This window comes from Madurella fahalii (assembly GCF_045866475.1).
Source record: "Madurella fahalii IFM 68171 DNA, scaffold_5, whole genome shotgun sequence".
Classification (NCBI taxonomy): Eukaryota; Fungi; Ascomycota; class Sordariomycetes; order Sordariales; genus Madurella; species Madurella fahalii.
Window position 1 is genome coordinate 1,223,723 of NW_027263975.1, and position 25,630 is coordinate 1,249,352.

At 54.1% G+C, this 25,630-nt stretch overlaps 12 protein-coding genes and 1 non-coding gene across 13 annotated transcripts; 5 read left to right on the forward strand and 8 right to left on the reverse strand.

The window, feature by feature from the left end:
- Positions 1-695: 695 nt before the first annotated feature.
- Positions 696-1,421, forward strand: MFIFM68171_08928 (uncharacterized protein; the record flags this gene model as incomplete). The annotated part of the gene is made up of 2 exons (XM_071064347.1): positions 696-1,251; positions 1,408-1,421. 2 exons carry the CDS (start codon positions 696-698, stop codon positions 1,419-1,421), a joined length of 570 nt encoding a protein of 189 aa, XP_070920448.1.
- A 374-nt stretch (positions 1,422-1,795) lies between these two features.
- Positions 1,796-2,196, reverse strand: MFIFM68171_08929 (uncharacterized protein; the record flags this gene model as incomplete). The annotated part of the gene is made up of 2 exons (XM_071064348.1): positions 1,796-1,881; positions 1,947-2,196. The coding sequence occupies 2 exons, from the start codon at positions 2,194-2,196 to the stop codon at positions 1,796-1,798; spliced, it is 336 nt and encodes a 111-aa protein (XP_070920449.1).
- Positions 2,197-3,415: 1,219 nt separating this feature from the next.
- Positions 3,416-5,887, reverse strand: MFIFM68171_08930 (uncharacterized protein; the record flags this gene model as incomplete). Its single annotated transcript, XM_071064349.1, has 2 exons — positions 3,416-5,408; positions 5,460-5,887. The coding sequence occupies 2 exons, from the start codon at positions 5,885-5,887 to the stop codon at positions 3,416-3,418; spliced, it is 2,421 nt and encodes an 806-aa protein (XP_070920450.1).
- A 2,486-nt stretch (positions 5,888-8,373) lies between these two features.
- Positions 8,374-9,748, forward strand: MFIFM68171_08931 (uncharacterized protein; the record flags this gene model as incomplete). The annotated part of the gene is made up of 4 exons (XM_071064350.1): positions 8,374-8,535; positions 8,602-8,912; positions 8,977-9,398; positions 9,501-9,748. The coding sequence occupies 4 exons, from the start codon at positions 8,374-8,376 to the stop codon at positions 9,746-9,748; spliced, it is 1,143 nt and encodes a 380-aa protein (XP_070920451.1).
- Positions 9,749-9,885: 137 nt separating this feature from the next.
- Positions 9,886-11,062, reverse strand: MFIFM68171_08932 (uncharacterized protein; the record flags this gene model as incomplete). The annotated part of the gene is made up of 3 exons (XM_071064351.1): positions 9,886-10,735; positions 10,781-10,826; positions 10,873-11,062. 3 exons carry the CDS (start codon positions 11,060-11,062, stop codon positions 9,886-9,888), a joined length of 1,086 nt encoding a protein of 361 aa, XP_070920452.1.
- An 826-nt stretch (positions 11,063-11,888) lies between these two features.
- Positions 11,889-12,688, reverse strand: MFIFM68171_08933 (uncharacterized protein; the record flags this gene model as incomplete). Its single annotated transcript, XM_071064352.1, has 2 exons — positions 11,889-12,069; positions 12,153-12,688. 2 exons carry the CDS (start codon positions 12,686-12,688, stop codon positions 11,889-11,891), a joined length of 717 nt encoding a protein of 238 aa, XP_070920453.1.
- A 1,420-nt stretch (positions 12,689-14,108) lies between these two features.
- Positions 14,109-16,505, reverse strand: DBP7 (ATP-dependent RNA helicase dbp7; the record flags this gene model as incomplete). Its single annotated transcript, XM_071064353.1, has 1 exon — positions 14,109-16,505. One exon carries the CDS (start codon positions 16,503-16,505, stop codon positions 14,109-14,111), a length of 2,397 nt encoding a protein of 798 aa, XP_070920454.1.
- Positions 16,506-17,556: 1,051 nt separating this feature from the next.
- On the forward strand, positions 17,557-18,468 carry MFIFM68171_08935 (uncharacterized protein; the record flags this gene model as incomplete). Its single annotated transcript, XM_071064354.1, has 2 exons — positions 17,557-17,863; positions 17,924-18,468. The coding sequence occupies 2 exons, from the start codon at positions 17,557-17,559 to the stop codon at positions 18,466-18,468; spliced, it is 852 nt and encodes a 283-aa protein (XP_070920455.1).
- Positions 18,469-19,110: 642 nt separating this feature from the next.
- Positions 19,111-19,890, forward strand: MFIFM68171_08936 (uncharacterized protein; the record flags this gene model as incomplete). Its single annotated transcript, XM_071064355.1, has 1 exon — positions 19,111-19,890. The coding sequence occupies one exon, from the start codon at positions 19,111-19,113 to the stop codon at positions 19,888-19,890; it is 780 nt and encodes a 259-aa protein (XP_070920456.1).
- A 620-nt stretch (positions 19,891-20,510) lies between these two features.
- Positions 20,511-21,234, reverse strand: MFIFM68171_08937 (uncharacterized protein; the record flags this gene model as incomplete). The annotated part of the gene is made up of 3 exons (XM_071064356.1): positions 20,511-20,813; positions 20,871-21,145; positions 21,201-21,234. 3 exons carry the CDS (start codon positions 21,232-21,234, stop codon positions 20,511-20,513), a joined length of 612 nt encoding a protein of 203 aa, XP_070920457.1.
- Positions 21,235-21,763: 529 nt separating this feature from the next.
- MFIFM68171_08938 (uncharacterized protein) lies at positions 21,764-22,249 on the reverse strand (the record flags this gene model as incomplete). Its single annotated transcript, XM_071064357.1, has 1 exon — positions 21,764-22,249. One exon carries the CDS (start codon positions 22,247-22,249, stop codon positions 21,764-21,766), a length of 486 nt encoding a protein of 161 aa, XP_070920458.1.
- Positions 22,250-22,761: 512 nt separating this feature from the next.
- Positions 22,762-24,099, reverse strand: MFIFM68171_08939 (uncharacterized protein; the record flags this gene model as incomplete). Its single annotated transcript, XM_071064358.1, has 6 exons — positions 22,762-23,033; positions 23,098-23,389; positions 23,467-23,548; positions 23,610-23,821; positions 23,888-23,958; positions 24,012-24,099. The coding sequence occupies 6 exons, from the start codon at positions 24,097-24,099 to the stop codon at positions 22,762-22,764; spliced, it is 1,017 nt and encodes a 338-aa protein (XP_070920459.1).
- Positions 24,100-25,256: 1,157 nt separating this feature from the next.
- Positions 25,257-25,328, forward strand: MFIFM68171_t138. Its single transcript has one exon. It is a non-coding gene; the product is annotated as a tRNA-Cys (tRNA).
- Positions 25,329-25,630: the final 302 nt, after the last annotated feature.

Below are 25,630 nucleotides of genomic sequence, written 5' to 3' on the forward strand. Positions count from 1 at the left end.
CCAACCGTAGTGGACTGGGTCCTGTAATCATGATGAAGGCTCTGGCCTACGGGTGCTGGAGCAGCCCTTTAAAATACTCGGAACAGGGCACATCGGACGACAGTACGGTGGTTGAGACCAGTGCGAAGACCCATCGCCCATCCACCAGTGGACTAGGATGTATGCAGAGCAACTGTAGTCTCGGGTACAAGGGAATGATTGCATATGCTGTTATGGCTAAGTAGCTTACACCCCGCAAGTGGGGGCTAGAATCCATATCACTACCGTTTACAGCGTCACGTTATCCATTCACGTCAATCATGGTCACAGAGTTCTACAAGCAACGAATCATATGCTCCAGTAGGCGTTCCGGGGCTGAGTACCGACCAGCAACTTTACCGAGTTCTGGACATTACCTGTCCGTGTCTGCCACGCGCAGAAGTGCAAGGGAGCTCCCTACCATCTGTACCCATCCCGATCTCAAGCCGCACCAAAGCGGTGGAAAGCAAGGCAGAATCGCTCAGCAATGCCACGCAACATGATACAACAGATGTTGTAGCTCCCTTAGCTACAACTCTCTAGCCCTAGCCTCTATGGCCTCTCCTACGTTTATATAGCGCCTAGCCAACCACTCCTACCATCCCCACGCCAATTCACCTCGCCAGCTTTCACCACATCCAACCGCATCTCCCCAACTACTATTACAGTATCTTATCATGAAGTTTACCACCCTCCTAAGCGGCACCATCCTTGCCTTCTCCACCCCTCTCCTTGCAATTCTGAGCCCCGTCCGCGAGCCTCCTCATGGAAGCCATGTACAAGACCTAGTTGAGCGCGGCAAGACTTGCCACCGCACTAGCGTCTGTGGCTGGTTCGACGAAGACAAGTGCGAGAAGTACTGTCGGCGATGGGGCAAGAAGATGGGCAGGGTGGAAAAATGCCACTGGAAGGATAAAGACAAGAGGACGGACAAAGACGACAAGATCGAGGAAGACAACGATAAGAAGGACGACAAGTATAAGGAAGATAAGAAGGGTGAGGATAAGAAGGGCAAGGACAGGAAGGAAGGTGGAGACAACAAGGGCAAGGATAAGGAGAATATAAAAGACGAGCACAAGAAGGAAGACGAGCACAAGAAGGAAGACGAGCACAAGAAGGAAGACGAGCACAAGAAGGAAGACGAGCACAAGAAAGAAGATGAGCACAAGAAGAAGACGAGCACAAGAAGGAAGACGAGCACAAGAAGGAAGACGAGGAGGATAAGAAGGACAAGTACAAAGATAAGAATAAGGGCGGAGACAAGGAGAAGAATGATTGGAAACATAAGAGGCGGTGCTGCTGCGCCAAGTGAAAGAATACAGTCGGGTGAGAATCCTAGGGATTGGTGGTGTTGGGGATTGGGCCGGGCGTTGCTAACCGGCGGGCAAGACAGAACTCTCTAGGGGAATGAGTGGTCGATGGCGGATCCTTGGGCTAACACCGAAAACAACGGGATAACTTGGCGGTCACTAGCAATGAGGAGACTGATGAATGGAGTTGAATACTGGATAGTATTAGTATGTTTTGGGAAAGCAGGGTATCAAGGCGTCAAGAAAGGAAAGACTCTCGACGCGCAACTCCAGTAAAGACCTAGAGCAAGGAAAGTGCGTGATGAGAAGATGACTCCAATGGGATGGTCTGCGCTCTGCACAATAGAAACCGTATCCTGTCGCGCTGGCATTCCTCTGTTCTCAAATGCGCCTCCCCCCTCGAAATGAAATGTGCATGAATCGCCTCTTTCCTCCTTGCAAGCCACCCTTCATCTCTCTGGTCAGCTTCATCTGGTGGAATCCGGACAAGGGGTCGATTCCGGCACCCACCATTCGTTGGGCCGGCAATAAATCAGGCCAGCCCATGGGTAAGCTTGTTGGAGCAGCCATGTCAACTTGCGCCGCACCACACTATGACGGGGACAATTAGTTTCATACCTCGAAAGGCCTTCTTGTCCGGGCAGATTTCGTGGTCGTAATTTCCGTCGGTGCATCCGGCCAGATACGTCATGTCGAATTCGTCGCTGTAGAAGGCGTTGTCAGTCAGGCATTTGTTCCCCGCTGAGCAGCAGTGAATGTGGCCAAAGAGGGAGTTGCCGCAGGGGATGAAGGCCTCATCGGCTACTGTGTGCTCTGCGTAGAAGCAGGTGCCGTTACTGATCAGGATGCTTGCCTCCGGATCACTCATCCCTCTGGGGGGGGGGGGGGGGGGATGTGAAGCTTGATATCCGAGTTGGTGGGTAAGGCAGTGGAAGCGGAAGTGGAAAGAACGAGTATGAAAAGAAGCGAAACTCAATCCCTCGCTGATTGTTACTACAGTAAGTACTTGGTAGGAACTGTGAAACCACACCGCCGTTCTAGTACTCACAGCCTGGCTCGTGACATGCGCTCGCCCGTTTGGATGGGATGTTATGCTCCTTGGTTAAACATCATTTCTATGACTCAAGACCCGGAACCGTATTTTCCTGGGTAAAAAGGTGTTGCACACCGACCCTCGTGTCATTGATCCGCTTCACACACTGGTGGTCGGCATCTCAGCGCTCTGTAGCACTTGGAAAGGTTCAAGGAGGACTTCTCTGCGGTATTCAAACTCGTGTCTTTACAGAGCAGTAGAATAAAGAAGGAAAACTTACCTCATTGCCGGTATTCCGCCCTGGCAGTCCTCTCTCGGTGAGCAGCGACGGGATGCATCGGCATCTAAGCTGTCAGCTCTCTCTCTCACACACACATTGTGCGCTGTGAAACTTGCGGCTTGCTATGAGCCGCTTAGTCGGCGGTTGTGCAACATCATGTGGCGCGTGATATGCTATGGTTGATCGCGCGGCGTCATTGTCATGAGATGGCGGGCCTAGGTTCGAGGCTGGGTTCGAGCCCAAGGCGACTAAGTCCCACGAATTAATAGTCACCATTGCCGGCAGTTAGCATTATTGAGTGGTTATACTAGTGGCTACAATATTAGATGCGGCTCGACAGTAATTAAATGGCAATGCCGGCGTTGAAACTCGATAACGCTCGCTTCCTCACTCCCCACGATACCCATCATTCGTTATCCGCGTGCTAGCTTACACCACGGCTAAGGCTCTTATCGTGTCCGGCGGCAACAACATTCAGTTCGAGGGAAAGTCACGGACGAGGCTGTATTGGAAGCTGGACTAATTAAGGTATAAAATGGCTGCCAGTATAATTATATATAACTACCTCCGGTGCTAGTAAGTACAATAACTGCTAGCATATGTGCTGTCTGCTGGAAATGGATGACAAGGTAAGGTAGCAAGCAATGCTCATCAAGCCACCTTATCAAGGTTGTGTGTCCTCATACCCTGAACTTCTACTTTGCAGATCGTATACACGTATCCTTCATAGATTAACTACCCGAGGCGATCAACCCACGCCGACAAGGGCCACAGCTAGACACAGGAAGGCTGAGCTAGGCTGTGTGACTCCTCTTCCGAGTTGTTACCGGTATCCAAAAACTCGAACGCGTCTACAAACTCGTCCTCGTCAATACTATCGCTGTCGTCCTCGGTAGCCTCGCCACTCCGCTGCGAACTGGAATTTGGATCGAGCGAGCGGAGCAATTGCTGAAATGCCATCCGCAGGCCATCCGAACTTTGCGGACGTCTTTCAAAGATCTCGAAAGCCGTCAAACCCTGGTTATTCTTGGCATTGAAGTCGAGACCTCTAAGCTCAGAGCTTGCTAGCAGCTTCAAGGTCCCTTCATCTCCAACTTCGGCGGCCGTATGAAGGAGGGTTCTCTGGGTCTTGTCCACCCAGAGATGATTAGCACCCAAACGAAGAAGGAGAGCGAGTGCGTCGTGGGCGTTAGATTCAACCGCCCGTGAGAGTGGCGCACGCCCAGATCTGTCAGCTGCGTCTATGTCTGCACCTTCTTCGTAGAGTACTTTAATAACTTCATAGGAGTTATGGCGGGCCGCATAAAAGATAGGTGGTGCTCCGTGGTTGACAGTTAGAGAGTCTATTCGGGCGCCGGCGAATAAGAGTCTTCTAATCAAGTCGGTGCTGTTCTTCTGGGTTGCTGTATGCAGCACGCTGAATCCCAGCCGTGGATCCACCATGTTGACGTCCGCACCGGCTTCCAGAAGTAGATTCACCAGCTCGAGGCGGCGTGAAGCTGGTACATTCGCCTTCACCGCAAACTGTAGGGCAGTGTTACCATTGGCGTTTGCTTCGTCCACGGCTGCGCCGGCTTCGATGAGTGTCTGTGCCTTGGGTAAATCGCCGCGTTGGACCGCATATATTAGTGGAGTGAAGCCAGCTCCATCCCGTGCGTTGACTTGGGCCAGTATATCTGGATCTCCGCTTTGCAGTGTTGCGGCCAGATCCACGTGGCAATAACCAACCACGATTTTGTGAACAAAGGTCAAGCCCAAGTCATCCAAACCTGCAGATAAGGGAAGGAGTTTTTCCAGTTCAGCGCAAAACTCTGATGAAGCGGCGTGTGATAGAATCATCCGCGCTGCTTGGCTTCGTGCTGAAGTACCGTTGTCATCTTCCAAGTCGGGGTCTGCACCAGCCAGGAGGAGAGATTTTACGACGCCTACGGCCGCCGTCCGTGGGCTCCATATAAAGCCTCCCAACGCCATCATTAAGGCAGATCTGCCATCCCGGTGGTAAACATCAATAACAGATGCCTTATTGGTCCGGAGGATATGCTGAACGGCGTCTACGCGGCCCACATCTACTTGGTAAAGAATGTTTTCCGCAGAGGCTACGTAATCAATTCGGTGGCGTCGCAGAACGGCCACCGTGAGCTGTCCGGTGGTGGAGGCCTCCACCGACGCATGTATTGCGTAACCAAGGAACCACAATGGGAAAGCATATGTAAGCGATAGGCGAACGTGTCGACCTTTCGAGCACTCCTCGATATTGCATCCGGGCGATGTCACGGGGAATCCTGTGTAGCCAAGGAAAAGAGAACCGAGAGTCCTATGGAGAACTGGTGGTAGTCGCCAGGAGAGACCATGCGCTGTAGGAGCATGGCATCTGCATAGACAGTTGGGTGGGCACCGAGAACCCATCAATCCCAGATCGATGTAGATTCCGGAATGGAAAATTATAGACGAAAGGTTCGGCAACTGGGAGCTTCCGCGATTGTCCTTCGAAGAATTGCCGCGGGTCCGCACATAATTGTCGCCGACTGGTGGAGGCTGGTCCTGAAGGACTGCCTGCTGCCGGCCGATCAGTGATATGCTCGCTTGAAGGGCCTGGAGTCCTGCGGCTAAGGGGGCATGGCTCTGGTTAGTAGCATTATGCACCGATATCAGCTGACTGCCTGTGGCTTGCGAGTTCACATCCAACTTCTGAACGACTGCAGCATGGTTTTGCTGGGCCTCAAGGCGGACTCCACGAAGCTCCAGTTGAATCCGAGTCGACCCTGAACTAATCATTTACTGTCAGACAGGCCTCTGCTCGAGCATTACGAACACTTACCTAATGTGAGTCAGCAGAAGGTCATTGATTGTCACACGAACGTCTTTAAGCCGTCGTTGCAGCTCTGAGGCCCGCGACTTCTTCAAGCACCACTTCACTCTCATCATCGTTGGTTTCTCCGCCGACAGTTTCTGCGTCAAGTGATCGAGGTCGACCAAAATCGTCTCAGCACTGTGCAACTGAGTTTTCAGGGCGGCGAGAACTGCAGAGCCATGAGATGTTTTGTGCTCAATCGCATCCGAGGCCTTCATGCTGTCGTCGAGCAATGTTAATATGGCCCGGAGGTCTTGGGTCTCATTTGACAGGGCGAGAATCAGAGTGGGCGCATTCCTCAACTGGGACTGCAATTCATGCAGTGCCGCAGAAGACCGAAGAGTGATGTCAAGCAGACCGGCCACGGCGGAAACAAGTGATATCAGCTCAGCCATCGTGTTGACGTCGGAGGGGATTAACTGTAGCTTTCCAGGTCTTCTAGACCGAAGGGAGGAAAGGTGGCTGCGGTGGGATTATAAGAATCCGCGACTTGAGTCTCTCCTGGCGCGGGATTGAGACATGGAACTTAAGGCAAAGATGACGCTCCCGATACCAGAACAGTCGAAGAGAGGAAATCTTCTCTCCGTTCAAGCAGGTGGGAAACCGAGCGCATTACAACCCATCTTGTAGTTGGCGTCTGGGACACATGGACAGGTGGAGGTAGTGGCAGGCTGCATGACTAAGGTAAGCTAGGACCCCAATGGTACAGTACAGTACTGCATAACTGAGGCAGAGCAGACCGGCAGACCGCTGGGCGCACCAGTCTTTTCCAGCCCCCAATCGACGCAGCGAATGAAAGATGCTCAGTCAAATGACCACACCCTCTCCCATTAGACGCCATGTGAGAAGTGGCTTCGCCCGTCTCCAGGTTCACTGCAGCCCTGACCGAATTTGCCTCCAATCAACCATCACTGATCCAGCGAGACAAACTGCGAGATATCCACGGCAGGAGAGACGGAAAATCTCAGATCGGCAGCAAGAAGGGTTAGGCTGCTGTATCGACATTTTCTTTGCTGCAAGCGGCAGGGCGGTGGCCATGTGCAATGCGTCGTTGCTTTGCGGAGTGCGGCAGAGCATGCTGCTCCAAGGTGCTAGGTAAGGTATAGCAGCGTACATTATACTAACAACCTACTTCTTCGTAAGACTACCTAGGTACCTATATAGACTCTAGATAGACCTAACAGTACCTATCTACTATAACTATTCCTCCTTTGTATGCATAGTAAGAGTGCCTTATATACCACAGTTTCTTAGTTCCACAGCGCCCAATGTCGTCTATTAAGTTCAGTTAAGCCGTCCTAATTATTGTCCTTCGACCAGAAAGCCAAAATCCATGCACCTTTCTCTACGCTTGTTGCTCGCCTCTCCTTGATGGTTTCGCTTGCGTGCAATAAGGTCTTCCTCTAACTAATTAGAGGACGCCAAATTCCTTATCGCCTTGCAGGATAATTGTAACTACCGATACTAAACGATAACAACGAGCAAGAAGCTACAACAAGTTTGCAGGATTAGGATGATAATAGGTGTTGAATTAGGTAACACTGTCTCCAGAGATCGTAGGGCCTCTGATCAGAGGGAGCTACTTACTGGGATGGCGCTCTGGAGGTTAGAACTCGTGGGGGGTCAATCTTTTGTTTTGGACCGTAGGCAGGGCCATCCGGGTCGGTGATCCTGACAGGACACACAATTCAAGACCTCTTCCTCACTTATTATAAACTCAGTCTGAGAGCTTTTCTTGCATACCAAGCAATCTTCCTCTAATCAGAGGGAGCTCTATCTACATACCCTATCTTGGTTTTGTCTGGGTTACCGGAACCCGATTTGTTGAGATGTCACCTAGCCTTGTCCGTCCTCTCCGTCTTGCCCGTCCGGCTGCAGGCAGTCTTTGCTCTCCCCCTTGTTCTGGTGAGCTTGGAGGTGTAGATGTGAGTTCCTGCACCATTTCAAGATTCTGAGTGATGATACAACCAACGAGACTGGTAGTGCAGCGCCCAAGTATGTCAGGTCAGAGAAGGGACATGACTTGGCACTACATTCCAGAGAGGAGGCCAAGCTTCCAATTTCACTCCAGCGTTTCCGGGTCCGAGAACGAAGTGGTCAGATGTAACCCGTAATATGTACCTGAATTTGATAACATGATATGATAAACTTGAGATTAGAATACCAAGTACCGCAACCAATCATCTGAACAACTCATCCATCCACATGTCGTCATGAATGATTCGGGGAACGAGCCCCCTTATCTCCAGACCTGTCGCACATCAGCACATCAAAGTAGCCTGACTTGAATGAACCTAAATAATGGCGTGCTTTCTCCCCCGCAATTAGGCCCGGTGGAAATGCTGAGCACATGCTTGTCCGAGGCATGTGGATAATGGAATTCCCAAAATCCGCGGAACGGCAATGACGCGATCCGCGCCGCGTCTAACATCACCACACTCTCGCAACGTTGACTCCATCGCTCATCTATCGGAGCCCCCCGAAATCGCGGTCGTTCTGTGAACCGCGGCTCCGTGCTCCCTTAGCTCCTGCTTTAAACCCGGGAATAACTAGCGGAGACAAGGCTCCTTATTCTGACCACTCACCCCTTTTCTTTGCACTAACCCCGTTGCCTAGATCGGCACGCGATAGATGCAGCGGGAGGTATGAGTTGTAGGCGGCCGCCCTGATTGGAGCGGGCGTTGGAACACGCAATGATATCCATGTTGGCATGCCATCGCAGACTCCGCACGATAGAGGGGGACGACAATAGCTGTGATCGAGCAGCTTAGAGAGCAGTCAAATTATAAAAACGAGGGGACTGCCAAATCCTGTAGCCTGTTCGCCACAGAGAACATCGGCGTGGATAGCTTTGGCTCGTTAACTCATAGTGACCTCGAAAATGGCACCCTCCGCGGTAGAAGTCCAGACCACCACCGCTCCGGTCTCTGACCTGGCAACCCTGAAGATCCAAGCATCGGTCAGCGGCCCTTACAAGGAACTGGCAGCCCCCAAGTACGATGCCGATGCTGAGGCCGATCTGAAAGGCCACAAGGCGGCCAAGGTGACCTGACCTGACCTGACCCGTTTCAAGAGAGACCGCTCCGCTAACATTGACCCGATCTGCCAGTACCCTCACTACCTCCCGACCTGGAATCGCGACGAAAAGTATCCGCCTCTCCAGCCATTTGAGCATCACGAGCATGGAAAGGACGCCGACACTTCGTACCCGAACTTGCTCCCGGACGGCGTAGCCGTGACTCACCTCACCCCAACGATCGGCACCGAAGTCCGGGGCATCCAGCTCAGCACGCTCAGCCCGGCTGGCAAGGACGAACTCGCACGGTTCGTGGCCGAGCGCAAGGTGGTTGCCTTCCGCAACCAAGACTTTGCCGATCTTTCGCTTGAGCAGGCGCTCGAATATGGGTCCTACTTTGGCCGGTATGTCAACTCGGTGTAGTGAGAAAAGCTCTCCCGACATAGGCAGGCCTGACCCCTCGCAAAGTCACCATATCCACCCCACGTCGGGCGCCCCAGCAGGCTACCCCGAGATCCACATCGTGCACCGAGGAGCAGGGGACAACAGCATCGACAAGTTCTTCGCCAACCGCACGAGCTCGGTAGCGTGGCATTCGGATGTGTCCTACGAGCAGCAGCCACCGGGGACGACCTTCCTCTACATCCTCGACAAGCCCGAGACCGGGGGGGACACCCTGTTCGTCGACGCTGTCGAGGCCTACAACCGGCTCAGCCCGCTCTTCCAGCAGCGCCTGCACGGGCTCAAGGCGACACACTCGGCCATCGAGCAGGCCAACGCCTCGCTCGCGCGGGGCGGCATCAAGCGCCGCGAGCCCGTGGTCAACGAGCACCCAATCGTGCGAACCCACCCGGCGACGGGGGAAAAAGCACTCTACGTGAACCCGCAATGTAAGGCGAACCCCCCCCAAACAACTAACAACCAACAAACGCCTATTTCCCTACCAAGCCGACAAAAATAACTAACCCGCGGCGGAAACCAAAAAAATTTAGTCACCCGTGACATCGTGGGTCTCAAAAAGGAAGAATCCGACGCCCTCCTCAAGTTCCTCTACGACCACATCGCCTTCGGCGCCGACTTCCAGGCGCGGGTCAAGTGGGAGGAGCGCACCGTGGTGGTCTGGGACAACCGCGTGACGCAGCACTCGGCGCTGGTCGACTGGAAGGACGGCCAGCGGCGGCACCTGGCGAGGATCACGCCGCAGGCTGAGAGGCCGTTCGAGACGCCCTTTGAGGGGTAAAGGAGGCTGCTGCTGCTGCTGCTGCTGCTGCTGCTGCTGGGTCGTCGTGGTACGGGTAGTATCCTGGGAGTACTAGTATGCGACAGGCTGTGTGTAGTTGGTGCCAGATCTATAGCTGTCCCAAATACTAGTGGCTGCTACATGAAAGGGATCTCGTTAAGTGCTGTCAACTGGCTCTCTGATGCCTTGGCGGTGCTCTCGTGGGTCTTAGATTCGCGTCGTCTTTTTTGCTCTGCGCGCCGCGCCCGTAGGCGGGAGAAGAAATCCTCGTCCTCGTCGGGAGGGTCGGCCTGCTCGGTTGAAGCTACGTCATGCGCGCGATCTGCTCGCTTTTGAGCGTTGACAGTCTCGGAAAACGGGTTGTGCGAAGACTTGGGTGCTGCCTCTAACTTTGCGGGGGCCTCGGGAGCAGACGGTTGTCGGGCTAGCGGTATCTCAGTCTTTAGTCCGTACTTTGATGGCCAGGGACGTTGGCCATCACGGTCGTCATCCTCCGAGTCGGGTGAAGGCTCTCGCTTGATGAACCCATTGCGTCCCAGCCACCTTGAGGGACTAAGGTCCATCGACCCTCGAAAGCTTGCACCGCTCCGAGTCCCAGCGGCATCCACAGCCAAAGGAACTGCTTGCTTTCGTGGACTATCCATTAAGCCTTGCAAAGACGTAGCGGGCCGTCGCCGCGGCACTCCTTCGTCGTCGCTTGTAGAACCGTTCCTCGCTGCGCGCTTGCCCAGAGTCTTCGAAAAACCTCGCCGCTGCTTAGCTGCGGTATCCAAAGCGGCATGGCGCCGCTTCGCGAGGTCCGTCATTTCGCCGGTGACGGGCCGCGAGATATTCTGGATGGTTTCGGCATTCTGTGATTTTGCCAGGTTCTTGAGCCGCTGGTACTCGGCGGTGTGAAGGTGCCTGGTAAAGTCACCGGCAACGGCGAGGAATTCGTCTTCGACCATGCGGTATTTGTCATCTTGGTCGACACCTTCTATCATGAATCTAATCTGCGTCAGCGATGCCCTCCTCATCAGGCGGGCGACGTACTCTTCCTTGAGGGGCTCGGGAGGCGGTGAGGTGGACGGAGATCGGACTGAGACGTCAGCGCCAGCTGTTAATATCAAGATATACAATCATACTCGATGAGCGACCCAGACCGTGTCTCAGTTTGCTGCTGGGACCTGGTGTCGAGTCCGATTTTGGGGTCGGTGTCGGGTGATGCGCAGGACTGCGACTGGCCGACGGAGCAGGGCTTGCTGCGGCCTTTGGACGCGATGGCGATTGGGTAGTATTCTCGCTCTTGACTTTCCATGGCAGTTGGCGAGGCATGTTGAGTCTAGCAAGTCCGTGTTCATATCGCAGCAGTTGCGAACGCTGCCTAAAATCAGCGTCAGAACGATTCGATGGGGTGCCAATGCCGCAGAAATAGTTCGGCTGCCTGATGGAAGTTGTGATTCAAATATGAAAAATTGTAAAGTTTGATGTTCGTGACCGCATCTAACAGTTGGTGCACGCTGTTTTCGCCAGATTGGGCTGGTGAGTTGTTGAGTGAAGATTGAAACCAGCTTTGAAGAGTCGCGTAATGACGTGTAACGACCTTTTCGAGTGTGATTAGTCATCTAATGGCTAGCACCATACAGTACTGCACCGAAAGTATATTGTTTGTACGTTACACACTACGAAGAGGATTTAATGAGGTCTTGCTGGAATCTCTCTACCTTGGCAGCTGAAATGCGTCTGAGATCATTGATGAATTGAAAGTTGAGCCCACGGCCTCAGGAACCCACCAGGGGAGAACCGGACCTACTAACTCTACTAGTTCACTGGTTCACAGAGCTCTTAATGTGATACCCCGTCACACTGAATGCTTTTCTCTCTCCATGAGTCCATACCCCTGAAATGGACTCTGGCGACAATGACGTATGAAGGTAGCGACTCTGCTGAAACACTTCTGAGATTATAACGTTTTTTACTCCTGCCCATAGGGGAATACATTAAGGGGAACACTTTTTCCTGCAAATGGAGTTTATAGTAACACCGTAACAAGTTGTCGCTGCAGAAATTACGTTCATGATTATATCCAAATGCTAATAATACTCGTCTACATCAATAGGCTTACCCCTCAACTCCCGTTGTTATTTACACATCATCCGACTCAAGGGATTAGCACCGACGGGTCCTCACGCCTGAGATAGCCCTGCTCAATCAGATTCGCAACGCTATCGTACAGCATGTACTGCACGCCCGCTCCGGGCTGTCCAAACCAGGGGGCGATCGGACCGGCAAGCACGACGAGCTCCTGGACAACACTGTAGACCTTGTAGTTGTACGTCGAACTAAGCGCCTCACCATTAGCGTCTCTCACCAATACGCAGAAAAAGCGGAACCAAAAAAAAAAAAAAAAAAAAGCGGGACTCACGCATCCTCCCCTTGCCCAGCAACCAGATTACTCGGCGGCAGCGCGCGCTGCGCGTACGGCGCGCCCGCGGGGCTCACAAAGGTGCCAAACTCGGACCCGAACCGGTCCAGGAGGGTGTCCACGGGGAGCGTCACGTTGCCCTGGATGGGGGTGCCGTCCTCACCGCCGCCCTCGCCGTCCTGGACCAGTGTGAACCCGGATTGCGGCGGGTAGTTCCACCAGCCGGACGACTCGTTGAACCACGCACTGATGAAGGCGCCCGGGCAGAGCCCGCCCAGGCGGTCGTAGAAGATCGGGTCGAGAATGACGGTCAGCGGGTCGTCCGACTCGTTGTCGCTGGGCAGCTTGGTGGGCCCCAGGCGCGAGTCGCCGCAGAGGTAGGTCTGCAGGAGGGAGGTGTTGTAGGCGGTGCCCTCGCAGTAGCGCGGCGTGTTGCGGCGGCCGCACGAGGCCGAGGTAGGGGCGGAAGCGCGGGGTTTGAAGGGGAGGGAGAGGGCCGAGAGGGGGAGGATGGCGAGAATAGTTAAGAGCTTCATTGTTGGTGGTGGGGATTTAAGGCTGAGTAATTACTATTAGGAGTTGATTGCAACAGATTAGGGCGGCTCAATGGCGATGATGTAGACGAGACGATATTGGGAAAAGCTTCGCGGGGACGGGAACATTTTGTATGATTTCTCATCGTCAACAATCAGGCCTAGCGAGAGTCTGATCCATGGTACTCTGATCCCTCCCCTCTATGGAGAGAGCGGATTCCGCTTTCTCAGTATCAACACTCTACACGTGGTGTTGTTTACTGCGCAAAAAGTGAGACGGGCATATATTGTCTCAGTCTCTGTGGCCTCTGACTGGCTACGCTCTCCCGGTCGACATATTCTTGGCGTTGTTGCATGAGCTGAACCTATCGGGTAGGCCCGAGGCCAATTGGGAGCGGCATGGCCGGAGATTAGGAGCCACAAAAAGACGGATTTTGGGCCGCGCCAAGATCCTATGATGGTTCGTGTTATACTCGGACTAGGTAGAGAACTCACGTTGTGTACATTACACTGAGAGAGACGATGGCTAAATGCTGGTAAACTGCATATTGTGTGTGTGTGTGTGTTGATATGCCAAGTCTTCAACCGGGACAAGCTATTGAACTATGGTCTTCATTCAAATCTCGTCTCCTTCAGCGCTGCCTGTCACGGCCCAGAACCCGTTCCAAGGCAGACATGAATGTTGACTGTCGAGCGCTTCCCATGCATATGGTCATGACACTATAGCAAAGTTAACATCGATCAGCGCGAACTGAAGGCCCTGTATAAATGCACCGCCAGTGGAGGTCCAAATAGCCCGGCTTGCAGATTTCGGTCCGCCGGATCATATCGTTTACCAGCCACATCACGCGGGTCCACGAGTGAGCTTCTGGGGTGTCGGGGTCAAATGGACGGTCATTGTCAAATTGCCCCTACCACCACGGTTGTTTTCCACTTCGAGTCTCACGAAGTGGTGCAACTTGGATTTCCGCGTCGTTTGGACTCCGAGTGGGGAAGTCAGTTTCGTTCAGTGGTAATTACCCTAGGTGTGGGATCAATGATCGAATTAGAAGACTATCGCAAAGCACTTTGTAATTAGATTAGAGAGGGAACGAACAGGAGTAAGAAAAGACAGTCAGGCGGGAGCGATCTATAAAACTTGCCCTCCTAGTCAGTTAACTAAGGGAGGATCTGTGAGCCGTCTCTAGCTTATCTGCAACTTTGAGCATATGATGCGCTTCGACTTGAGAGTCTCGACGCACAGCAAACCACGAGAACCGAAGAGTTTGAAGCGGTTCTGACCCGCACCAAAAGTCCACAAACTTGACAAGACTTTGTTTATTCGAGACGTTGGTATCGATCTATCAGCAGTCAAATCCGGGGGGGTATAATAGCAGCACTAGCACAACCACCAAAAAAAAAAAAAAAAAAAAAGACCAACTCCTCAACCAATATTGAACTCGCTCGAAGCGTTCATAACCATCTTCATCTTCTCCCTCATCCTCCTCGCAGCATCGTCATCCACTGCACCTGGTTCATCATCGTCATTCTTGCTCTTCCCACCCGCACCAGATTTATTACCCTTCTGCCCAGCGGTACCAGTAGCCCCAGAAGAAGCAGGCTTGTGCGTCCGTCTGGAGACCCCACCGCCAATCCCCCCCGGCGCCTCGCGCAAGCCAAAAGCTTTCGCCATGTGCCCCAGATGTAGCTGTGTGATATCAAAATACACTCTTTCCTCACGCACGTGTGTTGCATAGGCGCGAATATGCGAGCGGAACGCTTGTCTTCCAGCGTCTAGGAGGGGGCTATCTTTTGGCATGTTGGCGGCCTTTGCCGACTTGCTGCTTTTCCATTTTGCCTTAGGTTTCTGAGCTGCCTCTTCCGCGTCTTCATCCGAGGTAGATTTGGCAAGTAGTCGCTGCTCGAAATGCAGTTGAAGTGCCTCCGCGCGAGTTGTCCAAGTTTGCTTCTCCGTCGTCTCGGGGGTGGGGTGTGTGGAGGGAAGGTTAACGGCGGTAGCAAGGCCTTTCTGGAGTACGGATTCGTAGAGTTGTGGGGCGATGGGCGATGAGGACGAGAGGATCGAAGTGTACCCCTCCTCGCAGCCTGGAAGAAGGAACAGGACAGCTTTTCCGGGCCGTCCAGCGCGGGCGGTTCGGCCGATGCGATGTAGGTGATCGGGAACGGCAAATGCCGGGTCGTATTCGATGACGAGGTCGACTGCGGGGACGTCGAGACCGCGGGATGAGATGTCGGTGGTGATGAGAACTGCTGGGTCCTTGCAGGTGGAGAAGGCGTTTAGTGTGGAGGAACGTACCGGCTGTGCCAGGGAGCCGTGGAGTTTGTGGAGGATCACTTTTGGGTTTGCTGGCGAAGTTATGTAGGCCGCTGGAGCGACGGTCGAGGCTGTGTGGATGGTGGAGCCTGCTTTCGTCGGCGAGGATTCCGGAGCAGGTAGTTCAAGGGGCTTGGTGTCTTTGAGCAGCTCGTAGTGGAAGTCGACCGAGTCGGCGCATGAGATGAAGATGATGGCTTTCATGACGGAACCTCGCCTCGCAAACGTTGACTTGAGTAGGGCGATCAACGTAACCAAGCGCAACTTGGCTGGCACGATGATGCAAGACTGTTTCAGCTGCGCGGGGGCGGCGAACGTGGCCTCATTCCCTGCCGCCGCGTCCTTCTCCATCTCGGACTTGGATGCCGTGATGTGGACGGCATCCTCCAAGCTGATCTCGCCCAGCTTCTGTACGTTCATCTTCATGGTTGCTGAACACAGAACAGTTACCCTACGAGAGGGAAGAACGCCATCCAGCACCACACCTTCGGCATTCTGTTTCTGTAGCTTGTCGGCTCGGATTTTGCCGACAATGGTCCGAATATCCTCTTCAAAACCCATCTCCATCATCCGGTCGCCCTCGTCCAACACCAGCCATCGCACCGTTCCGACGTCCAGAACCTTTGTGTTGTCGAGGTGATCCGTCAACCGGCCGGGGGTTGCGATCAAGATGTTGACGCCTTTCCGTATCCGTGCCTTCTCAGACTTCTTGCTCTCGCCTCCTATGACGGTAGTGCAGACAAGCCACGGCGCGCAGCGCAATACCTTTTCCAAAACGACAGCAATCTGCTTGCAAAGTTCGCGGGTGGGTGCCAAAATGATGGCAAATAGTCCCGAGTTTCGGTGCACCTTCGTGTCCTTGGCGCTCCCGTCCTCGTTCAGACTCAGCGCCATGATCCTGTGGACAATCGGCAGGAGGTAGGCCAATGTCTTTCCGGATCCAGTCTCAGCTTGTAGGAAGGCATCGCTGTCTTCCTTAATAAGCTGCGGTATTGTGTTCTTCTGAATGGCTGTCGGCGCCTTCATCTCGAGCTTCGAGGCTAGATGCTGGGCAACACGCCGTGAGAGACCCAGGGTGTGGAAGTTCGCAGCTTCTTCAGACAACGGCGCATTGGACGGTTTTGCGGGTTCGGCTTCCTCGGCTGGCTGCTCCTCGAAGGCGGTGACCGGCGCAGGATTCGACGTGAAAAGACTCGACGATATCTGGCCCGTCTTCATCGCATGGCTGGGCGTTCTGGCGTCTCCGTCGGCAGTCTTTGGGAACTTTGCATGCCTGGCATGATCGCCATCCTCTGTCCTCTGTCTTTTCGGTGGCCTGTGCGGGTCGTAATCGCCAGTGGTCGGCCTGCGTCTTGTGGGGGCGGATGTATGGCCATCCTGATGCGCTTGTTTGACGCTCCTCTGAGCCTTGAGCCGGTCTCTCCAGCGACCGCCTTTAAACTTGACTTGACTCTTCAGTGGTGCATCGCCAAGCTCAAAGTTGAGTAGCATGCCATCGTCGGCCATGGTTGCTGGTGGTTGGGCTGCGCGATGTACTCGAGCTCGCAACGGGCGGAAAAAAAGTTGCGCTGCCAAAAGTTGAGCCCCTCAATGTCCGGCAGAACTGGGTGGGACTTGACGAAAACCCCCATCATTGGCCCGGAGAGCAATGTGGTGTCCCATTACTACCCTTCACCGCCTGCCAAACTAGGGCAACCGGAAAGCGGAGAGTTCCAGGTTACAGCGTTCCTTCGTCCTATTATCTTGCTAGGGATCGCTCAAAGATCCCAATGGCTAACAGCATTAGGGATCTGCGTTAACGCAAGAATAGAGCATGTCCTTTCGTCATTGGTAGTGTTACACGTTCTCTATCTGAGGAGCAGGACAGCATTGATCATTGATCCGAGGGTTCGGCTCCACTTCTCAGCCCCGCCAAGATCCTACGGTTAGGTAGCTCGGACCTCGCATTTATCTCCAAGGCTCGGAATGCCATGCCGTTTTCCTGTGAGTGACAAACACGACTTCTCTCGTGCTTCGGGTACATCCCTGAACTGATTCCCTAGTTGCCTGACAATTATACCATTTAAGAAATTGCAGCACGACCAATGCCGTTGATGAAGGCGGCCAAGCGCCCGGCGGTTCAACGTCGGACGTCGGGATCGGCGTTTGAAGAGCCCCGAGCCCGCCATCAACACAAAAGAAGGATTGGCTGTGCCGCCTCACATCATATGCAAACGGTCACATCGGCCGTATCGGCGGTGACCGGAACCGAGATCAGAGATGGCATGATGAGCCTGGCATGATGGGCCTGGCAAGATGGGCCTGGCAGGGCGGCTGCTGCCACGCACTTGGACTTCCCCAAGGGCTGACTCCGATCAGCATATTAACCGGACGTACTCAGCTAGACTGCGGCTTGGTTTGGAGCTTCGGTGCTCCGGACGTCCACTGCGCGCTGCAAGCCACTGCACGACGTAGCTATATAACATTCGGGCCTGTAGCCCGATCCCGAACCTCCAGCATGTTCCGAGGCAACGTATTCCGGCCTCGTCCTCTTCGGCCCACACTTAATGCGAGCGCAATGAGCACCCAAGTCGCAGTTGCAGCCGCCATCGCCGGCATTGGCGTGTATGCCCTATATCTGCGCAGGAGCGCAGGTGCACAAGATGCCAAGTCCGGGAAGCCCGTCTTCAGCAGCTTCGGCTTCCACAGCCTGCGGCTTCACAGCACCGAGCTCATCAACCACAACACCAAGCGGCTGCGATTTGAGCTGCCGGACCCCAGCCAACCAAGCGGACTATCCCTCACATCAGCTCTGCTGACCGTTTCCTTCCCCAATGGCGGCTGGCTCCCGGTGCTCCGGCCGTACACGCCGGTGAATGAGCTAGGTATGGGGTGGCGCAGCCAACCACGGCAATCGTAGACTTTTTGCTGACCACATCCGCCAGACGAACCCGGCTTCATCGAGCTCATGGTGAAGCTCTATCCGGGTGGCAAGCAGAGCACCCATCTCCACTCGCTCAAACCGGGCGACAAACTCACGTTCGCGCCCATCAAGGAGCTCGCCTGGATACCGAACAAGCACGAGCATGTGGCCCTCATCGCTGGCGGCGCGGGCATCACGCCCATGTACCAGCTCGCTCGCGGCATCCTACGCAACCCCGACGACCAGACGCGCATTACCGTCGTGTGGGGCGTTAACACGGACTCGGACATCTTTCTGAGGGACGAGTTCGCCGCGCTAGAGAAGAACTACCCGGGCAGATTCAAGGCCGTGTATGTGGTTGCGACGCCAGATGCCGGATCACCTCACCAGAAGGGATTTGTGACGAAGCAGGTACTGGAGAAGGCCGGGCTGAGCCCCAAGGAAGAGAAGAATCGGGATGTCAAGGTTCTGGTATGCGGGCCGCCCCCCATGGAGAAGGCGCTGAAGGGGACGAAGGGCATTCTGGCCGAACTGGGCTACGGGAAGGATCAGATTTACAGCTTTTGAGCTGCGTGTTTATTACATCTAGGGTTATGGCTGGCGTTTGGTTGCTCCCATATACATCTGTACCACAATCTAGTAGGAATCGATATTACCTGCGGTTTACGCATCGAGTTGTAGTGTTGACAGTGGGAGCACTGTCGGCTGATTCACATCTGCTCGGGTCACACAATGGCTGTAGGCCTCACTCGCGGGTATCCGTGCACAGGCAGACGCGCCTTGGTCTCGCGTTTTGTGTGAAATTCACTTTTCCAGTGGAACAAATCGAATGGAGCTCGAGTGAGGGAGACCGTCTGACCTTTTTCTTTGAAAATCTTTCGGGTCACACACGACAAACAAAAGCCAAATTAGGCCATCTGCACATCTTGCTCATTTGTACATCATCTCGTACGCGGAGCTTTTCCCGTGTCGTCGTCGGGCAAGCGGGAACAATACTAATTATCTTCAGTTACGACGAATCACTATTTTATCAGTTTCGGTTCGGACAACGATAGACAAATAATTTATCCCGTCGCGAAACTTGCCTAGGCCCGGCTGAAGAAATCAAGACCGTCAGCTCAATCCAACCAGCACCCCAGATTTCCCAATCTCAACAACATAATTACTTACTGCCATCGGGGGGGACGACCAATCGCCACCACAATCAACATGCTCCGCGGGCCTCTCCGCCCGACCCCCTTCCTCCTCCTCAGAGCACACCAGATCCTCAAGAGCCCCCCAGCCAGCGCAGCCAAACAACCTCCCCACCCGGCCACCTCCAACCTACCGACGCGGACGCCGACACCGACAGCACCCGGCAAAACCGTCCTCGAAGTCGAGCGGAAATTTCCCGCCCTCGCCGTGCCCTCCCTCTCCCCTGCGCACTGCCGGGGGTACGCGCCGGCGTTCGGGTCGGTGACGGCGTTGCCGGCACGGCGGATCCACGACGTCTACTACGACACGGCGTCGCACGCGCTCTGCGCCGCGGGCACTTGGGTCCGCCTGCGGGACGGCCGGTGGGAGGCCAAACTGCGGCGGGGCGGCGACTTTGTCAACTCGCGGTTCGAGGAGCTCGCGCGCGAGGACGACATCACGCGCTGCGTGCGCGCCATCCTGGGCGACGCGCGCCCGCCCCGGGAGAAGTTCGGGCTGCGCGTCATGGCCGAGTTCACCACTACCCGCGAGGCGTGGTTGTGCGACGGCGAGTTCAGGGTCGTCAGGGATCGCATGGATTTCGGGCATGAGGTTGGCGAGGTCGAGCTGCAGGTTGCGGTGGACGGCTTGATGGGGGAGGGGTGGAAGGAGAGGGAGATGGAGAGGATGGATGCGAGGATCGCGGGGTTTATGGAGAGGTATAGGTGGGCTTTTGACTGCAGCCGCGGGGAGGCCAAGGGGAAGCTGACGGCGTGGTTTGAGATGGTGGAGAAGGATAAGAACAAGGAGAGGTGAGAAGAGGGTGGAGAAGGGGGTCGGAAGGGGGGGAAGGAGTGATTGTGGGATACTGGAACTGGGACTGGAACCGGGTCGTAATAATGAAATGGTGCAGAGACACACATCTACACCCACATATCCATCAAAACAAAGGTGAGGGCAAAGCTGGCCAAATGCCAGACAGACAAGATGGAGCAGCTTGAACCGGGTCAAACAACTGAACACGTGTAGATAGAGCTCCCTCTAGTCAGAAGGAGACTACTTTGCACGCAAAGAAAGCTCGTCAATTGAGCTTGTAACGAGTGTGGAAAGGAGTGCTGAATTGATTGTCCCTGTTTAAGGGGCAATGGCAGGACGGCCCTACTTAGTAATTATGGTGCAAAAGAACAATGGGCCCTCAGCAAATTCCAACCCCGGAGCGCGTCCCAGTAAGTACCTAATGGTCCTCTGATCAGATGGACCCTGTTCCCAGGGAACAGCTTCCCCCAACTCAATAACAACGTGCAGCGGACTAATTACTGTGAAGCATCGCGAAGTTTTGTATCATAATCCTGGGCTACTTAGGTAGGTAGCCAACTCAATTCCGATCAACCGCCGGTGCTAACCACTGCGCGGACTGGATACATGACCGCGGACCACTACCATCCGCGCTGGAGAAGGTCATCAGCCATCAGTTGGATCCACTGGTCACAGCGCGTAAGAGCCTGGGTCATGTTTCCGTACGAGACTTCCGTGTTCCCGCTGGTGTCCACTTCGACAAGCTTGCGCTTCTCCCGGTGATAGTAGTAGAGAATCGCAGGGGTGAGGAGCATGTATTCGTCGAATCTCCTGTCGAACACCTCACTGGTATCTCCGGCTCGGCCAGCCTGTCTGGAAAGCACTCTGAACTTGGCTAAGTCCCGGGGGCAATTGAAGAACAGGACCGCGACCGGCTCTCCGAACTGAAGATGGGTTAGCAAGTCTGATCGATGGAGCGTCAATCACCAGGTCAAACCTGCCTCTCTCTCAAACTCCAGGGCTTGATTCAACTGCCGGGGGAACCCATCGAGGACAATGGGCTGATCGGATGCACACTCACGGAACCTGGCTCTGAGGATGGGGAACAGGTATTCCGAGGGGAGGAGCTCGCCGCGCTCAACGTAGCCGCGGACGACACTGCTTGTGTTCGGGTTCGAAGTCACCTGCCGGAGCAGGTCGCCGACGGAGATGTGCGCAAACCGGACAGTCCTTGCCAATATCCTTGCCAATGTCCCTTTCCCTGCCCCAGGAGGTCCTACTCTAGAGTGAGATATACTGCGGGACGGGAACTCTCCCCTGAGAAGACTTACCGATGACGAAGACGAATCGGCGATTGGACTCCATGATCGATGGGTGCGGTTTCTGGCAAATGTGTGCAGATCTTGGTCGTTGTGAGAGATTGGAGGAGAGCGAACTCCACGGGAAGAGCCAACGGGGAGGGCCAACTAAATACCTTGCCCGGCTTTGATTTGTCGTCTTGGAACTGCAGGCCTTTTCTGCCACTGACTCTTTCTAGAACCATCAAGCCTGGGAGCTTGCCTCCTGCGGAAGATCTTTGTCAGCCGGCGTTTGTCGCATTGACTGTGAAATGGGGTTTGTTCTAGAAAGTGTGAGAAATCAGCCAAAGATGTGACTAGCCAGACAAACACCAGAAAGCACCCATGGATCATCATCGAGCCATATTTGAGTCCTTGTGCTACCAAAACACCTGAGGCACACCGTCTGCCCCCCGGTGGTTCAGACACATCCCCTAAGAACTATAATTACGCTACCCTCAGGCTCCAACTGCAATATCCTTCTCCATTCCAGATAACTTCCAGAAACTGTCCACCTCAAGAATCCGCCCATCATAGTCCTCCACAGCGTCTTCTCGTCAGATGGACCCCTCCAGGACATCGTCTTCTTCTTCTTCTTCTTCTTCTTCCTCATCGTCACTCTCGTCTTCGTCCCTGTCATCACCCCAAAGAAAGCCCATAACGAACCACGCCGACGCCGCCATGCTACCAGCAAAGTCCCCATTTCGGTCAACTACCGCTTCACCCGGCGCTGTAACAAGTCGTGCGGCTTCTGCAAGAAAAAAGCTGGGCCTCGAGTCTGTCTCGGTCGTGACCAACGGCAGCCTCGTGCGGGAGGAGTTCCCTGCGCGCGCGCGCGCGCGCACGCCGGCTGCGAGCTCGATATCCTGGCCGTGAGCTGCGGCCAGTTCGACGGGCGGACCAACGCCGCGATCGGCCGCGGCAGCGGCAGCGGCGACTAGGGTGCGCAAGCTGTACGCCGTCGCGTGCTGGTGCCGCCGCGCGTGTGGCATCACCTTCAAGATCGACACGGTGATCAACAGGCTGAACGCCGCGGAGGACATGAAACGCGCACATCGACCGGCTGCGGCCGTTCCGCTGGAAGTGCTTCCAGGTGCTGATCGTCGCGGGCGAGAACAGACTCCGCGACGGGCTGGACGCTGCGGAATGGCCATGGGTTTACCATCTCGGATGGGGAATTTTACGCGTTCTGTGAGAGGCATGCGGGCCAGGAGTGCTTGGTACCTGAGCCGAACAGGTTGATGGCGAAGCGCTATCTTATCTTGGATGAGTATCTGAGATTTTTGGATCGGACCCGGAAGCAGCCGTCGAAACCGATTCTAGAGGTCGGCGTGGAGGAGACATTGGAGAGTGTATTCTGGGATGAGGATGCGTTTATGGAGAGAGGGGGTTTGTATGACTGGGCGAGGCCTGAGGACGAGAAGGGTGACTGTGCTGGGGTTGTGGAAGATATGGAGTTGTAGTTATCAAAGGCTGATAGAGAGTATATGAATGTGTGGCATATAGCACGTATGCTTGGTTCACTTTCCTGGTGTCCGTCATCATTGACCGTACATTACTCTCTCAGTGTCCAAAATTCGTAAAGAAACTGGTCGACTCTGCCGAACCGAATGTCAGGAAAGATATTGTTCCACTCGGCCGAGACAGAAAACGCCCTTGTGCCGAAGCTGAGCAGGACTCCCCGTGTTATCACCCGGCCAAAAGCATCCCGTTCCTCCTGTGTCATGTTACCTAATGAAGCATGATTTGGCTGTGGGATCCAAGATGATTTGACCTCACCTCTCTCGAGGTCGTCGAGGCGGAGTTTCTCGAGAGCAAACGGCTTGCCTACACAGGAATAGTTATTATTTAGCTCGGCGTAAGACTGCTATCACAATTCAAGGGTATCTACCTCTGAGCTGCTCACCCAGAGCAATTAACTGGGCTGAAGAAATGGGTGTATTAGCCCTGATGCCGCCGATGACGGGCCACTCTCCCTTGTATTCAAGTGCCTTGGCCACAACATGGACCACGTCCCTGACTCGTGTGAAAGTGATGGCGTCTTTCACGCCATCAAGGATAATGGCGCGTCGTGTCCCAAAGTCGATGGGAATTTGGAGAGGTTTGATGTGCTTATGCCATATATGGGGGAACGTGTAATAGTCTAGCATCATTCCGGGTTGGAAGAGGGTGTATTCTAGAACCTGGTTACAACGTATCAGAAAGAAGTCATTGGAATTTGAAGCTTCTTGGTGTAGTGCCAGGGCTAGAGGTGGCTAACCTTGCGGTCCTTGTTCAAGTTCTTCAAATATTCCCTGATTCTCGCTTTACCGGCATACCAGGGGAGGAGCGATACATCGGCACTACATGGAGATATCTGTCAGAGGCGAAGCCACTTCACGGAAGACAGGTCACGATTCTTACGCTGACCACTCGCTTGGCGCAAACCGCTTCACGTTGGCTTCGACGCATGCATCGATTAGATTTCTCTGCGCCACATCATCTGGGTCCGTGTGGACTATAATGAAGGACAGAACGGTGTGGGCTCCTTTGAGTGCTTCGACTAAGCTGCTCTTGTTCTGGTAGTCCACCTTTAACCAGGCAGCCCCCTTGGGTATCTCTTCGGGGGCCGCATCCTAGTATTCAATTTGCTCACCGTTAGCCGTGGTTCCACTTTCATACGCTGGGCATGCAATACGTACCCTTCGGGATAGAATGACAATATCATGCTTACCCCTCGCGACGAGTGAGTCTATGATGGTTTGGCCTAGTTCTAGTGGGCCATGTCAGTGCCACAGCTCAACATGGTGCGACCGGGTGGCGTACGGCCCGAGCCGCCAGCTAAGACGACCTTGTGGTGCCGGTGACGGGCTTCAACTTGTTGCGCCGGGAGTTGAGGCAGCGTGGAAGCCATGGTACATGCAGGGTAAAGAAGACATATAGAAAAAAAGAAGACACGGACCCCGTCAACTTTGAGCATTTTGAGGCGCAGTCACCTGGATCTGTTTTTTTTTTTTTTTTTTTTTCCTACCAGGCTTTATCTTCTCATTTCAAGGATGGGGAGACAACTCTTTATGTCCGATCTCCAGTCTTTTGTTCTAGGACAATTGCCATTTGTCACTGCATGTAGACAGCTTTCTCAGCTTATTAGGTTGACAACTTGATGCTGACCAAGATGCATGCATCTGACAAAGATGCGGCCAAGACGATAGACTCAGCGATTGACCACGGCCTATTGTTGAGAACTATCAGTCGCTATAAGTGAGCATGGACACACGACCTCTCGGCCTGTCTCGATGCTTTAAAGTGGAATTCTGTTGGAACAAAGGTGTTGTCTCAAGATCTTGCCCCTAAGTCTAGGATGCCTCATACCAAACTGCACGTGCAACTCAAGCGAGCAGCGGCACCATATATATATATATATATATATATATCTCACCACCTCTTCCAATTCTGAGACTGCATGCTCCCACGGGATTCATTTAACAGTCTAATATCCGTCTAAATAGGCAACGAGGCGATAAGTAGGGGAAGTCGAGCCATCGACGTATTTGAAAAATGATACGCATGAGCAACGTGAAGAGGTTGAAATCCGGGGTGCTGCGCGTCCCCTCCCATCCCGAAGTTTGGATTGAACTGAAACAACCTTCTACCCTACAGCAGAGGACTGCAGGGGAACGTCGCCTTAAGGACATCACATACTTGGCCACTGTCCAGGCGACCGATTCTGGTACTCCCCATCGCAGCCGGGGGTTTTGCAAAACATCAGCGCCCAGCCTGGTGTGGCAAATGCTGTTCGATATTAACCCTCCTTAACAAGTCCGAATGAGCAGACTGAGCGGCAAAAGGTGGATGCAACTGCGACATACCGCTCAACGCCCACGCCCCTGCGAGAAATTACGCGGGGTGACGTCTGCTGAGAGTGAGCTGATCCCAGCGACCCGCTGGCGGGACGGATCCGAGTGGGAAATTATGGGTCGGGTTCACCAAGCTGCCGATCTGGCGGTCGCCATTTCGGGAATAACCCTGATAGGCTTACATTTCCGACTAGCTTTTAACAAATCAGCACTAGGACTAGTAGCTCAGAGGTAGAGCAACCGGCTGCAGTCCGGTAGGTCACGCGTTCAATTCGCGTCTGGTCCTCTTATTTTGCAAGTCGACGTAACGCTTTTGCAATTACGGGGAAGGTTACACAAGTGAGTGTACCAACCGTTATACCACAGTACGTGCAGGTGTTGCAGCGATTTGTTTTTGGCCTTTGTCAAGACCCCCGAGTACAACCAGACTCGTCCAAAGTCCGTTAACCGAATATGTCTGGATTAGTCCGTCAAGAGCCTACCTCTGTACTGCCAGCTGAGCTGCAAAGGCGGAGCGCCGCGGCTTCTGACGAATCAGGACGGAGCTGGGCGCTGGTTTGGCGTGGGAACGATCGTCGCGGCTGGCTT